A 21,848-nucleotide genomic window follows, 5' to 3' on the forward strand; every position below is an offset into this window, starting at 1 on the left:
TGAAATGTCACTGTAATTATGTACCTTCTCAGTTATTTGGCAGTTTAAAGAGCATGATGAATGTTTGCAGTGTAATGGTCTAAATCATTCAGATATCTTGAATGAAAGACATGCACGTGCATGTACCACCTGCTTTGACATTAATTCCCAGGTGATTGAGTTTCTCTTCTGATTTTAGATCACATTTGTCCGCATCATTCTGCATATCCTTATTGATATTGACACTGTTCTATTTTAGTTTTAGATGTATGAAAAATCATATGTTGGAAATTGTTAGTGTATATTTCATGAAGCTTGTATTCCTGTTTTTTTCAGTGTATTTCAGTCATGTTCCTGTCTTAAGACACAAAGTATAAAACATCAAAACCTACAGTAATATAGGCAGGTAGATGCAGCTGCATACTAACACTGCATGAATATATGGATAACTTTATTGTATATACATATGATTGATAATGTGCCCCTTTTGTTTCTCAGTGTCTTCTCAGAAACCACCGGCCTGGAAGGTAATTAAACTCTCATTTATATTTTGAACTATTAACTGTATAGTCTATGAAATATACTTTATGTATTGATTATTTTGTTTAAAATCCCATTCAGGCTACAAGTGACAAGAAAGATTCTCTTGTGAATATAGCCACAGAAATAAATGATGGACAACAATCTGGGACAGGTAATTTTGCAAAACACATCTGGTGTCATGTTCAATCAAGATAGAAGAGAACTTCCCTTCCCCAAGTAAATCAGCTTAGGGTTTGTTGAAGCTGCATGTTCTGATTCAGTACACCTGAGATTCTTCATTTGTAGTAAGTTCTTGGGTGACCCTCATGCTGCTGGTCCTTGACCATGATCTGAGTAGTAAGATTATAGACTTCCCTACGTTGAAATTGGGAAGAAGAACCATTGGAGAGCAGTTCAACACATAAGGGGTTCAGGGGACAGAATAATTTTGCTTTAATTCTACTGCATGTTTCCATCAAGAGGGGAAGGTGAAAGAGATGAAGTAACAGATTATTATAGGCATCAGATCGTATTGCTATAAATAGAGGGAAAAGTGATCCTAATACCCTATAAACAGTGTAGAATGAGAACTAACAAGATCACTGAAGTAGCAATTATTTTCCTCAAGGAATAGGGATTGTGAGGCAGGAAAGATGGAAAAGAAGAAGGTATTTATGTAATTTTGGGATTTCTACTGAGGAAACCTGAGTGAACTCACTTCAGATGCTTTTGGAATATTTGCATAGAAGAAGATTTGATTTTGGCTGATCCACGAACTACTGGATGAAGGAAACAGTGCTAGAATTGGGAGAAACCACCGTGACTCCTTACTCCTCTTTGTTACTATTAGGCATCAGAGATACATGTTTTGTTGATATTAGTTATAAAAATGAGATAAACTTGAATGTGAATACATTGCCTTCCTTGTTCAAGGAGCTAACTCTTGGATAAAATAGCTATTTAATGAAACTTCTTTAGAGAATAGTGTGATACTCTCAAGAAGACTATTTTAGAAACAAAAATTATGTTGAATTCTAATTAACTCCTAAAATGATCATTTTCAATGAATATTAGAGTGATTTCTGAATGTAAAACTTACTAATATCTAATGCTTGTTTCAGTTTTACTTTGTAGAAGTATGTCAAAATTGATAATTGATGATATTTTTATTGAGGCTAATATATTATCCTTTGTTGCCATGAGTGGATGAAGAATCTTTTGGAAGGCTCAACTAGTGGGTAAAAGAAACTTAGGCAAATTATTACACCACATGGGTGTGAGAAATGATGAATATTATCTACTAGATTTCAGGAAACATATATCCAAGTTGATCAATTTAGGACAGTTCCACTGAAGAGACGTGAAGTGTACATTCAACTGAAGTGTCATTGTAATCATGTATCTTCCCAGTTATTGGAAATGTTAAAAAGCATGATGAATGTTTGTGGTATAATGGTGTAAATCCTAATTTCTTGCATGAAAGACATGAGGGATCGTGTACCACCTGCTTTGACATTGATTCTCAGGTGTATGAATTGCTCCTCTGATTTTAGATCGCATTTGTCCTCATCACTCGGCATATCCACATTGATATTGACATGGTTTTACTTTAGTTTTAGACATATGACAAATCATACCGTGTTTGAAATTGTAAGGGTATATTTTGTGAGGCCCGTATTCCTTTTCTTTCAGTGTATTTCTATCATGTTTCAGTCTCCAGACACAAAGTAGAAAACATCAAAGCCTACACTAATACAGGCAGGAAGATACAGCTTGATGCTAACACTACATGAATGTATGAATAAATTTATCATATTTACATATGAGTGATTATGTATCCCTTTTGCTTTTCAGTGTCTTCCCAGAAACAACCAGCCTTGAAGGTGATTAAAATCTCATTTATATTTTGAACTAGTAAATGTATAGTCTATGAAACATACTTTATTTATTGATTATTTTGCTTCAAATTCCATTCAGGCTACAAGTGATAAGGAAGATTCTGTTTCGAATATAACCACAGAAGTAAAGGATGGACAACAATCTGGAACAGGTAATTTTGCAAAACACATAATGTCATGTTCAGTCAAGATAGAAAAGAACTTCTCTTCTCCAAATAAATCAGCGAGGGGCTCATTGATGCTGCACATTCTGATTCAGCAGGCCTGAGATTCTTCATTTGTAATAAGTTCTTGGGTGATGCTGATGCTGCTGGTCTTGGACATGATCTTTGCAGTGAGATTACAGACTTCCCCACATTGAAATTGGGAAGAAGAAACATTGGAGAACAGGTCAAGACATAAGGGGCTCAGGGGACGGCATAATTTTGCTTTAATTCTGCAGGATGTTTTCACTACGGGTAGAAGGAGAAAGAGATGAAGTATAGATTTTACAGAGGTTACATTGTATTGCTAGTATTGCTAAAAACAGACAAAAAAATGATGCTAATAACCCGTAAACGCTGTAGAACGAGAACTAACAAGACCACTGAGGTAGCAATTACTTTCCTCAAGGAAGAGGGATTGTGAGGCAGGAAGGAGGGAAAAGAGGGAGTTATTTATGTAATTTTGTTATTTCTTCTGAGGAAACCTGAGTTCAGATGCATATTCAAACATTTGCCTAAAAGAAGATTTGATTTTGGCTGCTGTGGGAACCAGTGGAAGCAGGAAGGAGTACTAGAACTGGGATAAGCCACAGTGACTCATTACTCCTCTTTGTTACTGTTGGGCATCAGAGATATGTGTTTTGTTGATATTAGTTATTCAAATGAGATAAACATGAATATGCATATATTGGCTTTGTTTTTCAAGGGGTAGCATTTGGATAAAATAGCAATTTAATAAAAATGCTTTAGAGAATAACGTGATACTTCAAATCAGACTATTTTAGAAACAAAAATAATTTTGAATTCATTAATTGACTTTTAAAATTGTTATTTTCAATGAATATTGGAGTGATTTCCAAATGTAAAAGGTTATTCATGTGTAATGCTTGTAGCAACTTTATTTTGCATAAGTATGACAAATTTGATCATTTATTATACTTTTTGATAAGGTTTATGTATTATACTTTGTTGCCATGCATGGATGAAGAACCGTTCTGTAGGCTAAATTAGAGGACACAACAAGCGTAGGCACATTATTACACGACATGGGTTTGAGAAATAAAGAATATTATATACTAGGATTATCCAAACTTATATCCAAACTGATGAAGCTGAGACACTTCCACTGAGGACTTGTGAAGTGTACATTCTACAGAAGTGTCATTGTCATTGTGTACCTACTCAATTATCAGGCAAGTTAAAGATCATGATGAATATTAGTAGTATAACGGTATAAATCCTTCTGGTGTTTTGCATGAGAAACATGCAGTAGCATTTACTACCTTCTTTGACATTGATTCCTGGGTGTATGAGTTGCTCCTCTGATTTTAGATCACATTTCTTTTCATCATTCGGGATATCCACATTGATGTCAATACTTTTTATTTCAGTAATACACACATGACCCATAATATCTCTTTGTAATTTGTGACTGTGTATTTTCTGGAAGCCTGTATTTCCATTTTCTTCAGTGTATTTCCTCATGTTCCTGTCCCAAAGACACAAACTATAAAACATCAAATCCTATGCTAGTACAGGCAGGAGGATACAGCTTGATGCTAACACTGCATGAATGTATGGATAACTTTATCATATTTACATATGATGGATTATATATTTCTTTTACTTTTCAGTGTCTCCTCAGAAACAGTCAGCCTGGAAGGTAGTTACTCTTTCATTTATACTTTGAATTACTAATTGTATAGTCTATGAAATATATGTTATGTATTGAATATTTTGCTTCTCATTCCACTCAGGTTATATTTAAAAAGAAAGCTCCTGTTTTGAATATTGCCACAAGAATAATGGCTGGTCGGAAATCTGGAACAGGTAATTTGGCAATACACATTTAATGTCACGTGCACTCAAGATAGAAGAGAACGTCCCACCCCTGAATAAATCAGCGGGGGGATCATTGAAAATGCACTTTCTGATTCAGCAGGCCTGAGATTGTGCATTTCTAGTAAGTTCTCAGGTGATTTTGATGCTGCTGTTCCTCGGCCATGATCTTAGTAACAAGGTTATAGACTTCCCTACATTGAAATCATGTAGAAGAACCGTTGGAAAACAGTCCAAAACATAAGAGGATCAGGGTATAGCATAATTTTGCTGTTATTTCAGAGCATGTTTCTAAGGAGAGGAGAAGGAGAAAGAGAAGAAGTAATAGAAGTTATAGATGTCAGATGGTTCTGCTACAACCAGAGGGAAGAAGTTGTCATAATAACCCATAAACACTGGAGAATGAGAAGCAAAGTGACCACTGATGTAGTAATTATTTTCATCAAGAAAGAGGGATTGCAAGGCAAGAAAGAGGGAAAGGAAGAAGTTAGTTAGGTAATTTTGGGGTTTCTGCTGAGGAAACCTGAGCGAGCTCACTTCAAATACATTTGGAATATTTACATACGAGAAGATCTGACTTCTGGCTGCTCCAATGTCTACTGGAATCAGGAAGGAGTGCTAGAATTGGGATAAACCTCAGTGTCTCATTATTCCTGTTTATTACTATCAGATATCAGAGATATATTTTTATTAGTTATTCGAATGAGTTAAAATTTAATATGAATACATTAGCTCTTTTCCAAAGTGCTGACTTTTTTGTTAACATAGCTATTTAGTGAAAATTCTTTATAATAAAGTGATATTGCAGAGCAGACTAATTTTAGAGACAGAAATAATGTGTGAATGCATTAATTGAATCCTAAAATGGTTATTTTCAATGAACATTGGACTGATATCCAAATGTAAAATTTATTAATATCTAATGCCTGCTGCAATTCCATTTTGTATAAATATGTATAATTTTTTGTAGTTTTTGATGGGTTTTATATATTATACCTTCTTGCCATTAGTGGATGAAGAAACTTTCTGAAGGCTAAACTAGAGAATACAAGAAATGTAGGCGGATTATTACACCATATGGGTATGATAAATAATGAATGTTATCTACTAGGATTCACCAAACATATATCCAAGCTGATCAATGTAGCACACTTCCACTGAAGAGACGTGAAGTGTACATTCAACTGAAGTGTCATTGTAATTGTGTACCTTCTCAGTTATCGGATAAGTCAAAGAGCATGATGAATGTTTGTAGTATAATGGTGTAAAACCTTTTGATTTCTTGCATGAAAGACATGCGGGATCATGTACCACCTGCTTTGACATTGATTCTCAGGTGTATGAGTTGCTCCTCTGATTTTAGATCACATTTATCCTCATCACTCGGCATATCCACATTGATATTGACACGGTTTTATTTTACTTTTAGATATATGACATATCATACCATGTTTGAAACTGTAAGGGTATATTTTGTGAAGCCTGTGTTCCTTATTTTTTTTTCAGTGTATTTCTATCGTGTTCTGGTCCCTAGACACAAAGTAGAAAACATCAAAGCCTATACTAATACAGGCAGGAAGATACGGCTTGATGCTAACACTGCATTATGTATGGATAACTTTATCATATGTACATATGAGTGATTATGTATCTCTTTTGCTTTTCAGTGTCTTCTCAGAAAAAAAAAGCCTTGAAGGTGATTAAAATCTCATTTATATTTTGAACTAGTAAATGTATAATCTATGAAACACACTTTATTTATTGATTATTTTGTTTCAAATTCCATTCAGACGACAAGTGACAAGGAAGATTCTGTTTCGAATACAGCCACAGAAATAAAGGATGAACAACAATCTGGGACAGGTAATTTTGCAAAGCACATTTAACGTCATGTTCAGTCAAGACAGAAAAGAACTTCTCTTCCCCAAATAAATCAGCGAGGGGCTCATTGATGCTGCACATTCTGATTCAGCAGGCCTGAGATTCTTCATTTGTAGTAAGTTCTTGAGTGATGCTGATGCTGCTGGTCTTGGACATGATCTTCGCAGTAAGATTATAAACTTTCTCACATTGAAACTGAGAAGAAGAAACATTGGAGAGCAGGTCAAGACATAAGGGGCTCAGGGGACAGCATAATTTTGCTTTAATTCTGCAGCATATTTTCACCAAGGGTGGAAGGAGAAAGAGATGAAGTATAGATTTTACATAAGTCACATCGTACTGCTAAAAACAGACAGAAAAGTGAACGTAATAACTCACAGACACTAGAGAAGGAGAACTAACGAGACAACTGATGTAGCAATTATTTTTCCTAAGGAGGAGAGATTGTGAGGCAGGAAGCTGGCAAAAGAAAGAATTATTTATGTAATTTTCGGGTTTCTGCAGAGGAAACCTAAGTGAACTCACTTCAGATGTTTTTGGAATATTTGCATAAAGAAGATTTGATTTTGGCAGCACCAGGAACTACCGGATGCAGGAAAGAATGCTAGAAATGGGATAAACCACATTGACTAATTACTCCTCTTTGTTAATATTAGGCATCAGACTTACATGTTCTGTTGATTTTAGTTATAAAAATTAGAGATACTTGAATATGAATACATTGGCTTCTTTGATCAAAGAGCAAAGTCTTGGATAAAATAACTATTTAATGAATATTCTTTAGAGAATAGTATGATACTCCTAATAAGACTATTTTAGAAACAAAAATAATGTTGAATTAATCAACTGACTCTTAAAAGGATCATTTTCAAAGAATGTTGGAGTGATTTCTGAATGTAAACACTTATTAATATCCAATGGCTGTAGGAGTTTTATTTACTAGAAGCATGTCAAAATTAATAATTGGTGATACTTTTTATTGAGGTGTACGTGTTATACTTTGCTGCCATGAGTGGATGAAGAAATGTTCGGAAGGCTAAGCTAGAGAATACAAGAAACTTAGGCAAATTATTACACCACATGGGTGTGAGAAATAATGAATATTATTTACTCGGATTCAGGAGACATATATCCAAGCTGATCAATTTAGGATACTTTCACTTAAGGGACGTGAAGTGTATATTCAACTGAAGTGTCATTGTAATTGTGTAAGTTCTCAGTTATCGGGCAAGTTAAAGAGCATGATGAATGTTTGTCGTATAATGGTGTAAATCGTTCTGATTTCTTGCATGAAAGACACGCGGGATCATGTACCTCCTGTTTCGACATTGATTCTCAGGTGTATGAATTGCTGCTCTGATATTAGATCATATTTATCCTCATCACTGGACATATCTGCACTGATGTTGAAACGGTTGTATTTTAGTTTTAGACATATGAGAAATCAAACCATGTTTGAAAATGGAAGGGTATATTTTGTGAAGCCTGTATTCCTTTTCTTCAGTGTATTTCTGTCACGTTCCAGTCCCCCTGGGATACAAAGTATAAGACATCAAATCCTAGACTAATACAGGCAGGAGGATACAGCTTGATGCTAACACTTCATGAATATATGAATAACATTATTATATGTACTTGTGAGTGATTTTGTGTCTCTTTTGCTTTTCAGTGTCTTGTCAGAAACAACCAGCCTTGAAGGTAATTAAACTCTCATTTATATTTTGAACTAGTAACTGGATAGTCTATGAGATATACTTTATTGATTATTTTGTTTCAAATTCCATTCAGGCTACAAGTGACAAGGAAGATTCTGTTTCAAATATAGCCACAGAAATAAAGGATGCACAAATATCTGGGACAGGTAATTTTGCAAAACACATTCAATGTGATGTTCTATAAAGACAGAAGAGAATTTCCCTTCCCCAAATAAATCATCCGGGGGTTCGTCGAAGCTTCACGTTCGGATTCAGCATGCCTGAGATTCTTCATTTATAATAAGTTATCAGATGACCCCGATGCTGCTGGTCTTCGGCCATGATCTGAGTGCTAAGATTATAGATGTCTCTACTTGGAAATTGTGAAGAAGAACCATTGGAGAGCAGTTGAACTCATACCAGGCTCAGGGGACAGCATCATTTTGCTTTAATTCTACAGCATGTTTTCCATCAAGAGGGGAAGGAGAAAGAGATGAAGTAATAGATATTATCGGCATCAGATCGTATTGCTATAAACAGAGGGAAAAGTGATCCAAACACCCCATAAACACTGTCGACTGAGAACTAACCAGACCACTGATGTAGCAATTATTTTCCTCAAGGACGAGGGGTTGTGAGGCAGGAAGGAGGGAAAAGAAGAAGTTATTGATGTAATTTTGGAGTTTCTGCTGAGGAAACCTGAGTAAACTTACTTCAGATGCATTTGGAATATTTGCATAAAAGAAGATTTGATTTTGGCTGCTGCAGGAGCTACTGGAAGCAGGAAATAATGCTAGAATTGGGATAAACCACATTGACTTGTTACTCCTCTTTGGTACTATTAGGCATGGGAGATACATGTTTTGTTGATTTTAGTCGTAGAAATGAGATCAACTTGAATATGCATACGTTGGCTTCACTGTTCAGGGAGCTAACTCTTGGATAAAATAGCTATTTAATGAAACTTCTTTAGAGAATAGCGTGATACTCCCAACAGTAATATTTTAGAAACAAAAATTATGATGAATTCAAATTAACTCCTAAAATTATCATTTTCAATGAATATTGGAGTGATTTCTGAATGTAAACCTTATTAATATCTAATGCTTGTAGCCATTTTACTTTGCAGAAGCATGTCAAAAATGATAATTGATGATATTTCTATTAAGGCTAATATATTATCCTTTGTTGCCATGAGTGGATGAAGAAGCTTTTGGAACTAGCTAAACTAGCAGATACGAGAAACTTAGGCAAATTATTACACCACACGGGAGTGAGTAATAATGAAAATTATCTACTAGGTTTCAGCAAACATATATCCAAGCTGATCAATTTAGGACACTTCCACTGAAGAGACGTGAAGTGTACATTCAACCAAAGTGTCGTTGTAGTTACGTACCTTCCCAGTTATTGGGCAAGTTAAAGATCATGATGAATGTTGTACTCTAATGGTGTAAATCTTTCTGATTTCTTGTATGAAAGACGTGCGGAATCATGTACCACCTGCTTTGACATTGATTCTCAGGTGTATGAGTTGCTCCACTGATTTTAGGTCACGTTTGTCCTCATCATTTGGCATATCCACATTGATACTGACACGGTTTTATTTTAGTTTTTGACATATGACAAATCATACCATGTTTGAAATTCTAAGTGTACATTTCATGAAGCCTGTATTCCCTTTTTTCAGTGTATTTCTGTCACGTTCCAGTCCCCGTACACAAAGTAGAAAATACGAAAGCCTACACTAATACTGGCAGGAGGATACAGTTTGTTGCTAACAGTGCATGAATGTATTGATAAATTTATCATATTCAGATATGAGTGATTATGTATCCATTTTTCTTTTCAGTGTCTTCTCAGAAACAACCACCCTTGAAGGTAATTAAATTTTCATTTATATTTTGTAGTAGTAGGTGTATATTCTATGAAGCTTACTTTATTTATGGATTATTTTGTTTCAAATTCCATTCAGGCTACAAGTGACAAGAAAGATTCTGTTTCGAATATAGTCACAGAAATAAAGGATGAACAACAATCTGGGACAGGTAATATTGCACAACATATTTAATGTCATGTTCAATCAAGATAGAAAAGAACTTCTTTTCCCCAAATAAATCAGCGGGGTGCTCGTCAAAGCTGCACATTCTGATTCAGCAGGCCTGAGATTCATTTGTAATAAGTTCTCGGGTGATGCTGTTGGTGCTGGTCTTGGACATGATCTTCGCAGTAAGATTATAGACTTCCTTACACTGAAATTGGGAAGAAGAAACATTGGAGAGCAGCCCAGGACATAAGGGCTCAGGGGACAGCATAATTTTGCTTCAGTTCTACAGCATGTTTTCCCCAAGGTGGAAGGAGAAAAGGATGAAGTTTAGATTTTACAGTCGTCATATCTTACTGCTAAAAACAGATGGAAAAGTGATCGTAATAACCCCTAGACACTGTAGAACGAGAACTAATGAGACAACTGATGTATCAGTGATTTTCCTCAAGGAAAAGGGATTGTAAGAGAAGAAGGAGGGAAAAGAAGAAGATATTTATATAATTTTGGGGTTTTTTGCTGAGGAAACCGGAGTGAACTGACTTCAGATGCATTTGGAATATTTGCATAAGGAAGATTTAATTTTGGCAGCACCAGGAACTACAGGATGCAGGAAAGAATGCTAGAATTGGGATAAACCGCAATGACTAGTTACTCCTCTTTGTTACTATTAGGTATCAGACTTACGTGTTTTGTTGATTTTTGTTATAAAAATTGGATAAACTTGAATGTGAATACATTTGCTTCTTTCATCAAAGAGCGAAGTCTTGGATAAAATAGCTATTTGATGAATATTCTTCAGAGAATAGCATGATACTCCTAACAAGACTATTTTAGAAGCAAAAGTATGTTGAATTCTTCAACCGACTCTTAAAATGGTCATTTTCAAAGAATATTGAAGTTATTTCTGAGTGGAACAGCTTATTAATATCCAATGCTTGTAGCAGTTTTATTTGGTAGAAGTATGTCAAAAGTAACAATTTATGACGCTTTTTATTGAGGTGTATATTTTATACTTTGTTGCCATGAGTGGATGAAGAAATGTTTGGAAGGCTAAACTGGAAAATACAAGAAACTGGCAAATTATTACACCACATGGGTGTGAGAAGTAATGAATATTATTTACTCGGATTCCGGAAGCACATGTCCAAGCTGATCAATTTAGGACACTTCCACTTAAGGGACGTGAAGTGTACATTAAACTGAAGTGTCATTGTAATTGTGTAAGTTCTCAGTTATCGGGCAAGTTAAAGAGCATGATGAATGTTTGTAGTATAATGGTGTAAATCGTTCTGATTTCTTGCATGAAAGACATGTGGGGTCATGTACCACCTGCTTTGACATTGATTCTCAGGTGTATGAATTGCTGCTGTGATCTTAGGTCAATCACATTTGTCCTCATCACTCGACATATCGGCACTGATGTTGACACGATTTTTAGTTTTAGACATATGAGAAATCAAACCATGTTTGAAATTGGAAGGGTATATTTGTGAAGCCTGTATTCCTTTTCTTCAGTGTATTTCTATTGTGTTCCAGCCCCCAGACACAAAGTAGGAAACATAAGTCCTAGACTAATACAGGCAGGAGGATACAGCTTGATGCTAACACTTCATGAATATATGAATAACATTATCATGTGTACTTGTGAGTGATTTTGTGTCCGTTTTGCTTTTCAGTGTCTTGTCAGAAACAACCAGCCTTGAAGGTAATTAAACTCTCATTTATATTTTGAACTAGTAACTGGATAGTCTATGAGATATACTTTATTGATTATTTTGTTTCAAATTCCATTCAGGCTACAAGTGACAAGGAAGATTCTGTTTCAAATATAGCCACAGAAATAAAGGATGCACAAATATCTGGGACAGGTAATTTTGCAAAACACATTCAATGTGATGTTCTATAAAGACAGAAGAGAATTTCCCTTCCCCAAATAAATCATCCGGGGGTTCGTCGAAGCTTCACGTTCGGATTCAGCATGCCTGAGATTCTTCATTTATAATAAGTTATCAGATGACCCCGATGCTGCTGGTCTTCGGCCATGATCTGAGTGCTAAGATTATAGATGTCTCTACTTGGAAATTGTGAAGAAGAACCATTGGAGAGCAGTTGAACTCATACCAGGCTCAGGGGACAGCATCATTTTGCTTTAATTCTACAGCATGTTTTCCATCAAGAGGGGAAGGAGAAAGAGATGAAGTAATAGATATTATCGGCATCAGATCGTATTGCTATAAACAGAGGGAAAAGTGATCCAAACACCCCATAAACACTGTCGACTGAGAACTAACCAGACCACTGATGTAGCAATTATTTTCCTCAAGGACGAGGGGTTGTGAGGCAGGAAGGAGGGAAAAGAAGAAGTTATTGATGTAATTTTGGAGTTTCTGCTGAGGAAACCTGAGTAAACTTACTTCAGATGCATTTGGAATATTTGCATAAAAGAAGATTTGATTTTGGCTGCTGCAGGAGCTACTGGAAGCAGGAAATAATGCTAGAATTGGGATAAACCACATTGACTTGTTACTCCTCTTTGGTACTATTAGGCATGGGAGATACATGTTTTGTTGATTTTAGTCGTAGAAATGAGATCAACTTGAATATGCATACGTTGGCTTCGCTGTTCAGGGAGCTAACTCTTGGATAAAATAGCTATTTAATGAAACTTCTTTAGAGAATAGCGTGATACTCCCAACAGTAATATTTTAGAAACAAAAATTATGATGAATTCAAATTAACTCCTAAAATTATCATTTTCAATGAATATTGGAGTGATTTCTGAATGTAAACCTTATTAATATCTAATGCTTGTAGCCATTTTACTTTGCAGAAGCATGTCAAAAATGATAATTGATGATATTTCTATTAAGGCTAATATATTATCCTTTGTTGCCATGAGTGGATGAAGAAGCTTTTGGAACTAGCTAAACTAGCAGATACGAGAAACTTAGGCAAATTATTACACCACACGGGAGTGAGTAATAATGAAAATTATCTACTAGGTTTCAGCAAACATATATCCAAGCTGATCAATTTAGGACACTTCCACTGAAGAGACGTGAAGTGTACATTCAACCAAAGTGTCGTTGTAGTTACGTACCTTCCCAGTTATTGGGCAAGTTAAAGATCATGATGAATGTTGTACTCTAATGGTGTAAATCTTTCTGATTTCTTGTATGAAAGACGTGCGGAATCATGTACCACCTGCTTTGACATTGATTCTCAGGTGTATGAGTTGCTCCACTGATTTTAGGTCACGTTTGTCCTCATCATTTGGCATATCCACATTGATACTGACACGGTTTTATTTTAGTTTTTGACATATGACAAATCATACCATGTTTGAAATTCTAAGTGTACATTTCATGAAGCCTGTATTCCCTTTTTTCAGTGTATTTCTGTCACGTTCCAGTCCCCGTACACAAAGTAGAAAATACGAAAGCCTACACTAATACTGGCAGGAGGATACAGTTTGTTGCTAACAGTGCATGAATGTATTGATAAATTTATCATATTCAGATATGAGTGATTATGTATCCATTTTTCTTTTCAGTGTCTTCTCAGAAACAACCACCCTTGAAGGTAATTAAATTTTCATTTATATTTTGTAGTAGTAGGTGTATATTCTATGAAGCTTACTTTATTTATGGATTATTTTGTTTCAAATTCCATTCAGGCTACAAGTGACAAGAAAGATTCTGTTTCGAATATAGTCACAGAAATAAAGGATGAACAACAATCTGGGACAGGTAATATTGCACAACATATTTAATGTCATGTTCAATCAAGATAGAAAAGAACTTCTTTTCCCCAAATAAATCAGCGGGGTGCTCGTCAAAGCTGCACATTCTGATTCAGCAGGCCTGAGATTCATTTGTAATAAGTTCTCGGGTGATGCTGTTGGTGCTGGTCTTGGACATGATCTTCGCAGTAAGATTATAGACTTCCTTACACTGAAATTGGGAAGAAGAAACATTGGAGAGCAGCCCAGGACATAAGGGCTCAGGGGACAGCATAATTTTGCTTCAGTTCTACAGCATGTTTTCCCCAAGGTGGAAGGAGAAAAGGATGAAGTTTAGATTTTACAGTCGTCATATCTTACTGCTAAAAACAGATGGAAAAGTGATCGTAATAACCCCTAGACACTGTAGAACGAGAACTAATGAGACAACTGATGTATCAGTGATTTTCCTCAAGGAAAAGGGATTGTAAGAGAAGAAGGAGGGAAAAGAAGAAGATATTTATATAATTTTGGGGTTTTTTGCTGAGGAAACCGGAGTGAACTGACTTCAGATGCATTTGGAATATTTGCATAAGGAAGATTTAATTTTGGCAGCACCAGGAACTACAGGATGCAGGAAAGAATGCTAGAATTGGGATAAACCGCAATGACTAGTTACTCCTCTTTGTTACTATTAGGTATCAGACTTACGTGTTTTGTTGATTTTTGTTATAAAAATTGGATAAACTTGAATGTGAATACATTTGCTTCTTTCATCAAAGAGCGAAGTCTTGGATAAAATAGCTATTTGATGAATATTCTTCAGAGAATAGCATGATACTCCTAACAAGACTATTTTAGAAGCAAAAGTATGTTGAATTCTTCAACCGACTCTTAAAATGGTCATTTTCAAAGAATATTGAAGTTATTTCTGAGTGGAACAGCTTATTAATATCCAATGCTTGTAGCAGTTTTATTTGGTAGAAGTATGTCAAAAGTAACAATTTATGACGCTTTTTATTGAGGTGTATATTTTATACTTTGTTGCCATGAGTGGATGAAGAAATGTTTGGAAGGCTAAACTGGAAAATACAAGAAACTGGCAAATTATTACACCACATGGGTGTGAGAAGTAATGAATATTATTTACTCGGATTCCGGAAGCACATGTCCAAGCTGATCAATTTAGGACACTTCCACTTAAGGGACGTGAAGTGTACATTAAACTGAAGTGTCATTGTAATTGTGTAAGTTCTCAGTTATCGGGCAAGTTAAAGAGCATGATGAATGTTTGTAGTATAATGGTGTAAATCGTTCTGATTTCTTGCATGAAAGACATGTGGGGTCATGTACCACCTGCTTTGACATTGATTCTCAGGTGTATGAATTGCTGCTGTGATCTTAGGTCAATCACATTTGTCCTCATCACTCGACATATCGGCACTGATGTTGACACGACTTTTAGTTTTAGACATATGAGAAATCAAACCATGTTTGAAATTGGAAGGGTATATTTGTGAAGCCTGTATTCCTTTTCTTCAGTGTATTTCTATTGTGTTCCAGCCCCCAGACACAAAGTAGGAAACATAAGTCCTAGACTAATACAGGCAGGAGGATACAGCTTGATGCTAACACTTCATGAATATATGAATAACATTATCATGTGTACTTGTGAGTGATTTTGTGTCCGTTTTGCTTTTCAGTGTCTTGTCAGAAACAACCAGCCTTGAAGGTAATTAAACTCTCATTTATATTTTGAACTAGTAACTGGATAGTCTATGAGATATACTTTATTGATTATTTTGTTTCAAATTCCATTCAGGCTACAAGTGACAAGGAAGATTCTGTTTCAAATATAGCCACAGAAATAAAGGATGCACAAATATCTGGGACAGGTAATTTTGCAAAACACATTCAATGTGATGTTCTATAAAGACAGAAGAGAATTTCCCTTCCCCAAATAAATCATCCGGGGGTTCGTCGAAGCTTCACGTTCGGATTCAGCATGCCTGAGATTCTTCATTGGTAATAAGTTATCAGATGACCCCGATGCTGCTGGTCTTCGGCCATGATCTGAGTGCTAAGATTATAGACGTCTCTACTTGGAAATTGTGAAGAAGAACCATTGGAGAGCAGTTGAACTCATACCAGGCTCAGGGGACAGCATCATTTTGCTTTAATTCTACAGCATGTTTTCCATCAAGAGGGGAAGGAGAAAGAGATGAAGTAATAGATATTATCGGCATCAGATCGTATTGCTATAAACAGAGGGAAAAGTGATCCAAACACCCCATAAACACTGTCGACTGAGAACTAACCAGACCACTGATGTAGCAATTATTTTCCTCAAGGACGAGGGGTTGTGAGGCAGGAAGGAGGGAAAAGAAGAAGTTATTGATGTAATTTTGGAGTTTCTGCTGAGGAAACCTGAGTAAACTTACTTCAGATGCATTTGGAATATTTGCATAAAAGAAGATTTGATTTTGGCTGCTGCAGGAGCTACTGGAAGCAGGAAATAATGCTAGAATTGGGATAAACCACATTGACTTGTTACTCCTCTTTGGTACTATTAGGCATGGGAGATACATGTTTTGTTGATTTTAGTCGTAGAAATGAGATCAACTTGAATATGCATACGTTGGCTTCGCTGTTCAGGGAGCTAACTCTTGGATAAAATAGCTATTTAATGAAACTTCTTTAGAGAATAGCGTGATACTCCCAACAGTAATATTTTAGAAACAAAAATTATGATGAATTCAAATTAACTCCTAAAATTATCATTTTCAATGAATATTGGAGTGATTTCTGAATGTAAACCTTATTAATATCTAATGCTTGTAGCCATTTTACTTTGCAGAAGCATGTCAAAAATGATAATTGATGATATTTCTATTAAGGCTAATATATTATCCTTTGTTGCCATGAGTGGATGAAGAAGCTTTTGGAACTAGCTAAACTAGCAGATACGAGAAACTTAGGCAAATTATTACACCACACGGGAGTGAGTAATAATGAAAATTATCTACTAGGTTTCAGCAAACATATATCCAAGCTGATCAATTTAGGACACTTCCACTGAAGAGACGTGAAGTGTACATTCAACCAAAGTGTCGTTGTAGTTACGTACCTTCCCAGTTATTGGGCAAGTTAAAGATCATGATGAATGTTGTACTCTAATGGTGTAAATCTTTCTGATTTCTTGTATGAAAGACGTGCGGAATCATGTACCACCTGCTTTGACATTGATTCTCAGGTGTATGAGTTGCTCCACTGATTTTAGGTCACGTTTGTCCTCATCATTTGGCATATCCACATTGATACTGACACGGTTTTATTTTAGTTTTTGACATATGACAAATCATACCATGTTTGAAATTCTAAGTGTACATTTCATGAAGCCTGTATTCCCTTTTTTCAGTGTATTTCTGTCACGTTCCAGTCCCCGAACACAAAGTAGAAAATACGAAAGCCTACACTAATACTGGCAGGAGGATACAGTTTGTTGCTAACAGTGCATGAATGTATTGATAAATTTATCATATTCAGATATGAGTGATTATGTATCCATTTTTCTTTTCAGTGTCTTCTCAGAAACAACCACCCTTGAAGGTAATTAAATTTTCATTTATATTTTGTAGTAGTAGGTGTATATTCCATGAAGCTTACTTTATTTATGGATTATTTTGTTTCAAATTCCATTCAGGCTACAAGTGACAAGAAAGATTCTGTTTCGAATATAGTCACAGAAATAAAGGATGAACAACAATCTGGGACAGGTAATATTGCACAACATATTTAATGTCATGTTCAATCAAGATAGAAAAGAACTTCTTTTCCCCAAATAAATCAGCGGGGTGCTCGTCAAAGCTGCACATTCTGATTCAGCAGGCCTGAGATTCATTTGTAATAAGTTCTCGGGTGATGCTGTTGGTGCTGGTCTTGGACATGATCTTCGCAGTAAGATTATAGACTTCCTTACACTGAAATTGGGAAGAAGAAACATTGGAGAGCAGCCCAGGACATAAGGGCTCAGGGGACAGCATAATTTTGCTTCAGTTCTACAGCATGTTTTCCCCAAGGTGGAAGGAGAAAAGGATGAAGTTTAGATTTTACAGTCGTCATATCTTACTGCTAAAAACAGATGGAAAAGTGATCGTAATAACCCCTAGACACTGTAGAACGAGAACTAATGAGACAACTGATGTATCAGTGATTTTCCTCAAGGAAAAGGGATTGTAAGAGAAGAAGGAGGGAAAAGAAGAAGATATTTATATAATTTTGGGGTTTTTTGCTGAGGAAACCGGAGTGAACTGACTTCAGATGCATTTGGAATATTTGCATAAGGAAGATTTAATTTTGGCAGCACCAGGAACTACAGGATGCAGGAAAGAATGCTAGAATTGGGATAAACCGCAATGACTAGTTACTCCTCTTTGTTACTATTAGGTATCAGACTTACGTGTTTTGTTGATTTTTGTTATAAAAATTGGATAAACTTGAATGTGAATACATTTGCTTCTTTCATCAAAGAGCGAAGTCTTGGATAAAATAGCTATTTGATGAATATTCTTCAGAGAATAGCATGATACTCCTAACAAGACTATTTTAGAAGCAAAAGTATGTTGAATTCTTCAACCGACTCTTAAAATGGTCATTTTCAAAGAATATTGAAGTTATTTCTGAGTGGAACAGCTTATTAATATCCAATGCTTGTAGCAGTTTTATTTGGTAGAAGTATGTCAAAAGTAACAATTTATGACGCTTTTTATTGAGGTGTATATTTTATACTTTGTTGCCATGAGTGGATGAAGAAATGTTTGGAAGGCTAAACTGGAAAATACAAGAAACTGGCAAATTATTACACCACATGGGTGTGAGAAGTAATGAATATTATTTACTCGGATTCCGGAAGCACATGTCCAAGCTGATCAATTTAGGACACTTCCACTTAAGGGACGTGAAGTGTACATTAAACTGAAGTGTCATTGTAATTGTGTAAGTTCTCAGTTATCGGGCAAGTTAAAGAGCATGATGAATGTTTGTAGTATAATGGTGTAAATCGTTCTGATTTCTTGCATGAAAGACATGTGGGGTCATGTACCACCTGCTTTGACATTGATTCTCAGGTGTATGAATTGCTGCTGTGATCTTAGGTCAATCACATTTGTCCTCATCACTCGACATATCGGCACTGATGTTGACACGATTTTTAGTTTTAGACATATGAGAAATCAAACCATGTTTGAAATTGGAAGGGTATATTTGTGAAGCCTGTATTCCTTTTCTTCAGTGTATTTCTATTGTGTTCCAGCCCCCAGACACAAAGTAGGAAACATAAGTCCTAGACTAATACAGGCAGGAGGATACAGCTTGATGCTAACACTTCATGAATATATGAATAACATTATCATGTGTACTTGTGAGTGATTTTGTGTCCGTTTTGCTTTTCAGTGTCTTGTCAGAAACAACCAGCCTTGAAGGTAATTAAACTCTCATTTATATTTTGAACTAGTAACTGGATAGTCTATGAGATATACTTTATTGATTATTTTGTTTCAAATTCCATTCAGGCTACAAGTGACAAGGAAGATTCTGTTTCAAATATAGCCACAGAAATAAAGGATGCACAAATATCTGGGACAGGTAATTTTGCAAAACACATTCAATGTGATGTTCTATAAAGACAGAAGAGAATTTCCCTTCCCCAAATAAATCATCCGGGGGTTCGTCGAAGCTTCACGTTCGGATTCAGCATGCCTGAGATTCTTCATTGGTAATAAGTTATCAGATGACCCCGATGCTGCTGGTCTTCGGCCATGATCTGAGTGCTAAGATTATAGACGTCTCTACTTGGAAATTGTGAAGAAGAACCATTGGAGAGCAGTTGAACTCATACCAGGCTCAGGGGACAGCATCATTTTGCTTTAATTCTACAGCATGTTTTCCATCAAGAGGGGAAGGAGAAAGAGATGAAGTAATAGATATTATCGGCATCAGATCGTATTGCTATAAACAGAGGGAAAAGTGATCCAAACACCCCATAAACACTGTCGACTGAGAACTAACCAGACCACTGATGTAGCAATTATTTTCCTCAAGGACGAGGGGTTGTGAGGCAGGAAGGAGGGAAAAGAAGAAGTTATTGATGTAATTTTGGAGTTTCTGCTGAGGAAACCTGAGTAAACTTACTTCAGATGCATTTGGAATATTTGCATAAAAGAAGATTTGATTTTGGCTGCTGCAGGAGCTACTGGAAGCAGGAAATAATGCTAGAATTGGGATAAACCACATTGACTTGTTACTCCTCTTTGGTACTATTAGGCATGGGAGATACATGTTTTGTTGATTTTAGTCGTAGAAATGAGATCAACTTGAATATGCATACGTTGGCTTCGCTGTTCAGGGAGCTAACTCTTGGATAAAATAGCTATTTAATGAAACTTCTTTAGAGAATAGCGTGATACTCCCAACAGTAATATTTTAGAAACAAAAATTATGATGAATTCAAATTAACTCCTAAAATTATCATTTTCAATGAATATTGGAGTGATTTCTGAATGTAAACCTTATTAATATCTAATGCTTGTAGCCATTTTACTTTGCAGAAGCATGTCAAAAATGATAATTGATGATATTTCTATTAAGGCTAATATATTATCCTTTGTTGCCATGAGTGGATGAAGAAGCTTTTGGAACTAGCTAAACTAGCAGATACGAGAAACTTAGGCAAATTATTACACCACACGGGAGTGAGTAATAATGAAAATTATCTACTAGGTTTCAGCAAACATATATCCAAGCTGATCAATTTAGGACACTTCCACTGAAGAGACGTGAAGTGTACATTCAACCAAAGTGTCGTTGTAGTTACGTACCTTCCCAGTTATTGGGCAAGTTAAAGATCATGATGAATGTTGTACTCTAATGGTGTAAATCTTTCTGATTTCTTGTATGAAAGACGTGCGGAATCATGTACCACCTGCTTTGACATTGATTCTCAGGTGTATGAGTTGCTCCACTGATTTTAGGTCACGTTTGTCCTCATCATTTGGCATATCCACATTGATACTGACACGGTTTTATTTTAGTTTTTGACATATGACAAATCATACCATGTTTGAAATTCTAAGTGTACATTTCATGAAGCCTGTATTCCCTTTTTTCAGTGTATTTCTGTCACGTTCCAGTCCCCGAACACAAAGTAGAAAATACGAAAGCCTACACTAATACTGGCAGGAGGATACAGTTTGTTGCTAACAGTGCATGAATGTATTGATAAATTTATCATATTCAGATATGAGTGATTATGTATCCATTTTTCTTTTCAGTGTCTTCTCAGAAACAACCACCCTTGAAGGTAATTAAATTTTCATTTATATTTTGTAGTAGTAGGTGTATATTCTATGAAGCTTACTTTATTTATGGATTATTTTGTTTCAAATTCCATTCAGGCTACAAGTGACAAGAAAGATTCTGTTTCGAATATAGTCACAGAAATAAAGGATGAACAACAATCTGGGACAGGTAATATTGCACAACATATTTAATGTCATGTTCAATCAAGATAGAAAAGAACTTCTTTTCCCCAAATAAATCAGCGGGGTGCTCGTCAAAGCTGCACATTCTGATTCAGCAGGCCTGAGATTCATTTGTAATAAGTTCTCGGGTGATGCTGTTGGTGCTGGTCTTGGACATGATCTTCGCAGTAAGATTATAGACTTCCTTACACTGAAATTGGGAAGAAGAAACATTGGAGAGCAGCCCAGGACATAAGGGCTCAGGGGACAGCATAATTTTGCTTCAATTCTACAGCATGTTTTCCCCAAGGTGGAAGGAGAAAAGGATGAAGTTTAGATTTTACAGTCGTCATATCTTACTGCTAAAAACAGATGGAAAAGTGATCGTAATAACCCCTAGACACTGTAGAACGAGAACTAATGAGACAACTGATGTATCCGTGATTTTCCTCAAGGAAAAGGGATTGTGAGAGAAGAAGGAGGGAAAAGAAGAAGATATTTATATAATTTTGGGGATTCTGCTGAGGAAACCGGAGTGAACTGACTT

The 21,848-nt window shown here is 35.8% G+C and overlaps 1 protein-coding gene across 1 annotated transcript in view; it reads left to right on the forward strand.

Moving 5' to 3' along the window:
• ANKRD36C (ankyrin repeat domain 36C) overlaps positions 1-21,848 on the forward strand; it is a 176,876-nt gene that overhangs the window by 82,327 nt on the left and 72,701 nt on the right. Inside the window, exons 28-48 of the mRNA XM_077958762.1 lie at positions 4,237-4,265; positions 4,360-4,432; positions 6,109-6,137; positions 6,232-6,304; positions 6,414-6,488; positions 7,992-8,020; positions 8,111-8,183; positions 9,869-9,897; positions 9,992-10,064; positions 11,740-11,768; positions 11,859-11,931; positions 13,617-13,645; positions 13,740-13,812; positions 15,488-15,516; positions 15,607-15,679; positions 17,365-17,393; positions 17,488-17,560; positions 19,236-19,264; positions 19,355-19,427; positions 21,113-21,141; positions 21,236-21,308. Of these exons, the coding sequence (XP_077814888.1) occupies positions 4,237-4,265; positions 4,360-4,432; positions 6,109-6,137; positions 6,232-6,304; positions 6,414-6,488; positions 7,992-8,020; positions 8,111-8,183; positions 9,869-9,897; positions 9,992-10,064; positions 11,740-11,768; positions 11,859-11,931; positions 13,617-13,645; positions 13,740-13,812; positions 15,488-15,516; positions 15,607-15,679; positions 17,365-17,393; positions 17,488-17,560; positions 19,236-19,264; positions 19,355-19,427; positions 21,113-21,141; positions 21,236-21,308 (1,095 nt within the window). The remainder of the gene's footprint in view (positions 1-4,236; positions 4,266-4,359; positions 4,433-6,108; positions 6,138-6,231; positions 6,305-6,413; positions 6,489-7,991; positions 8,021-8,110; positions 8,184-9,868; positions 9,898-9,991; positions 10,065-11,739; positions 11,769-11,858; positions 11,932-13,616; positions 13,646-13,739; positions 13,813-15,487; positions 15,517-15,606; positions 15,680-17,364; positions 17,394-17,487; positions 17,561-19,235; positions 19,265-19,354; positions 19,428-21,112; positions 21,142-21,235; positions 21,309-21,848) is intronic.

Source organism: Macaca mulatta, chromosome 13, assembly GCF_049350105.2.
Source record: "Macaca mulatta isolate MMU2019108-1 chromosome 13, T2T-MMU8v2.0, whole genome shotgun sequence".
Lineage (NCBI taxonomy): Eukaryota > Metazoa > Chordata > Mammalia > Primates > Cercopithecidae > Macaca > Macaca mulatta.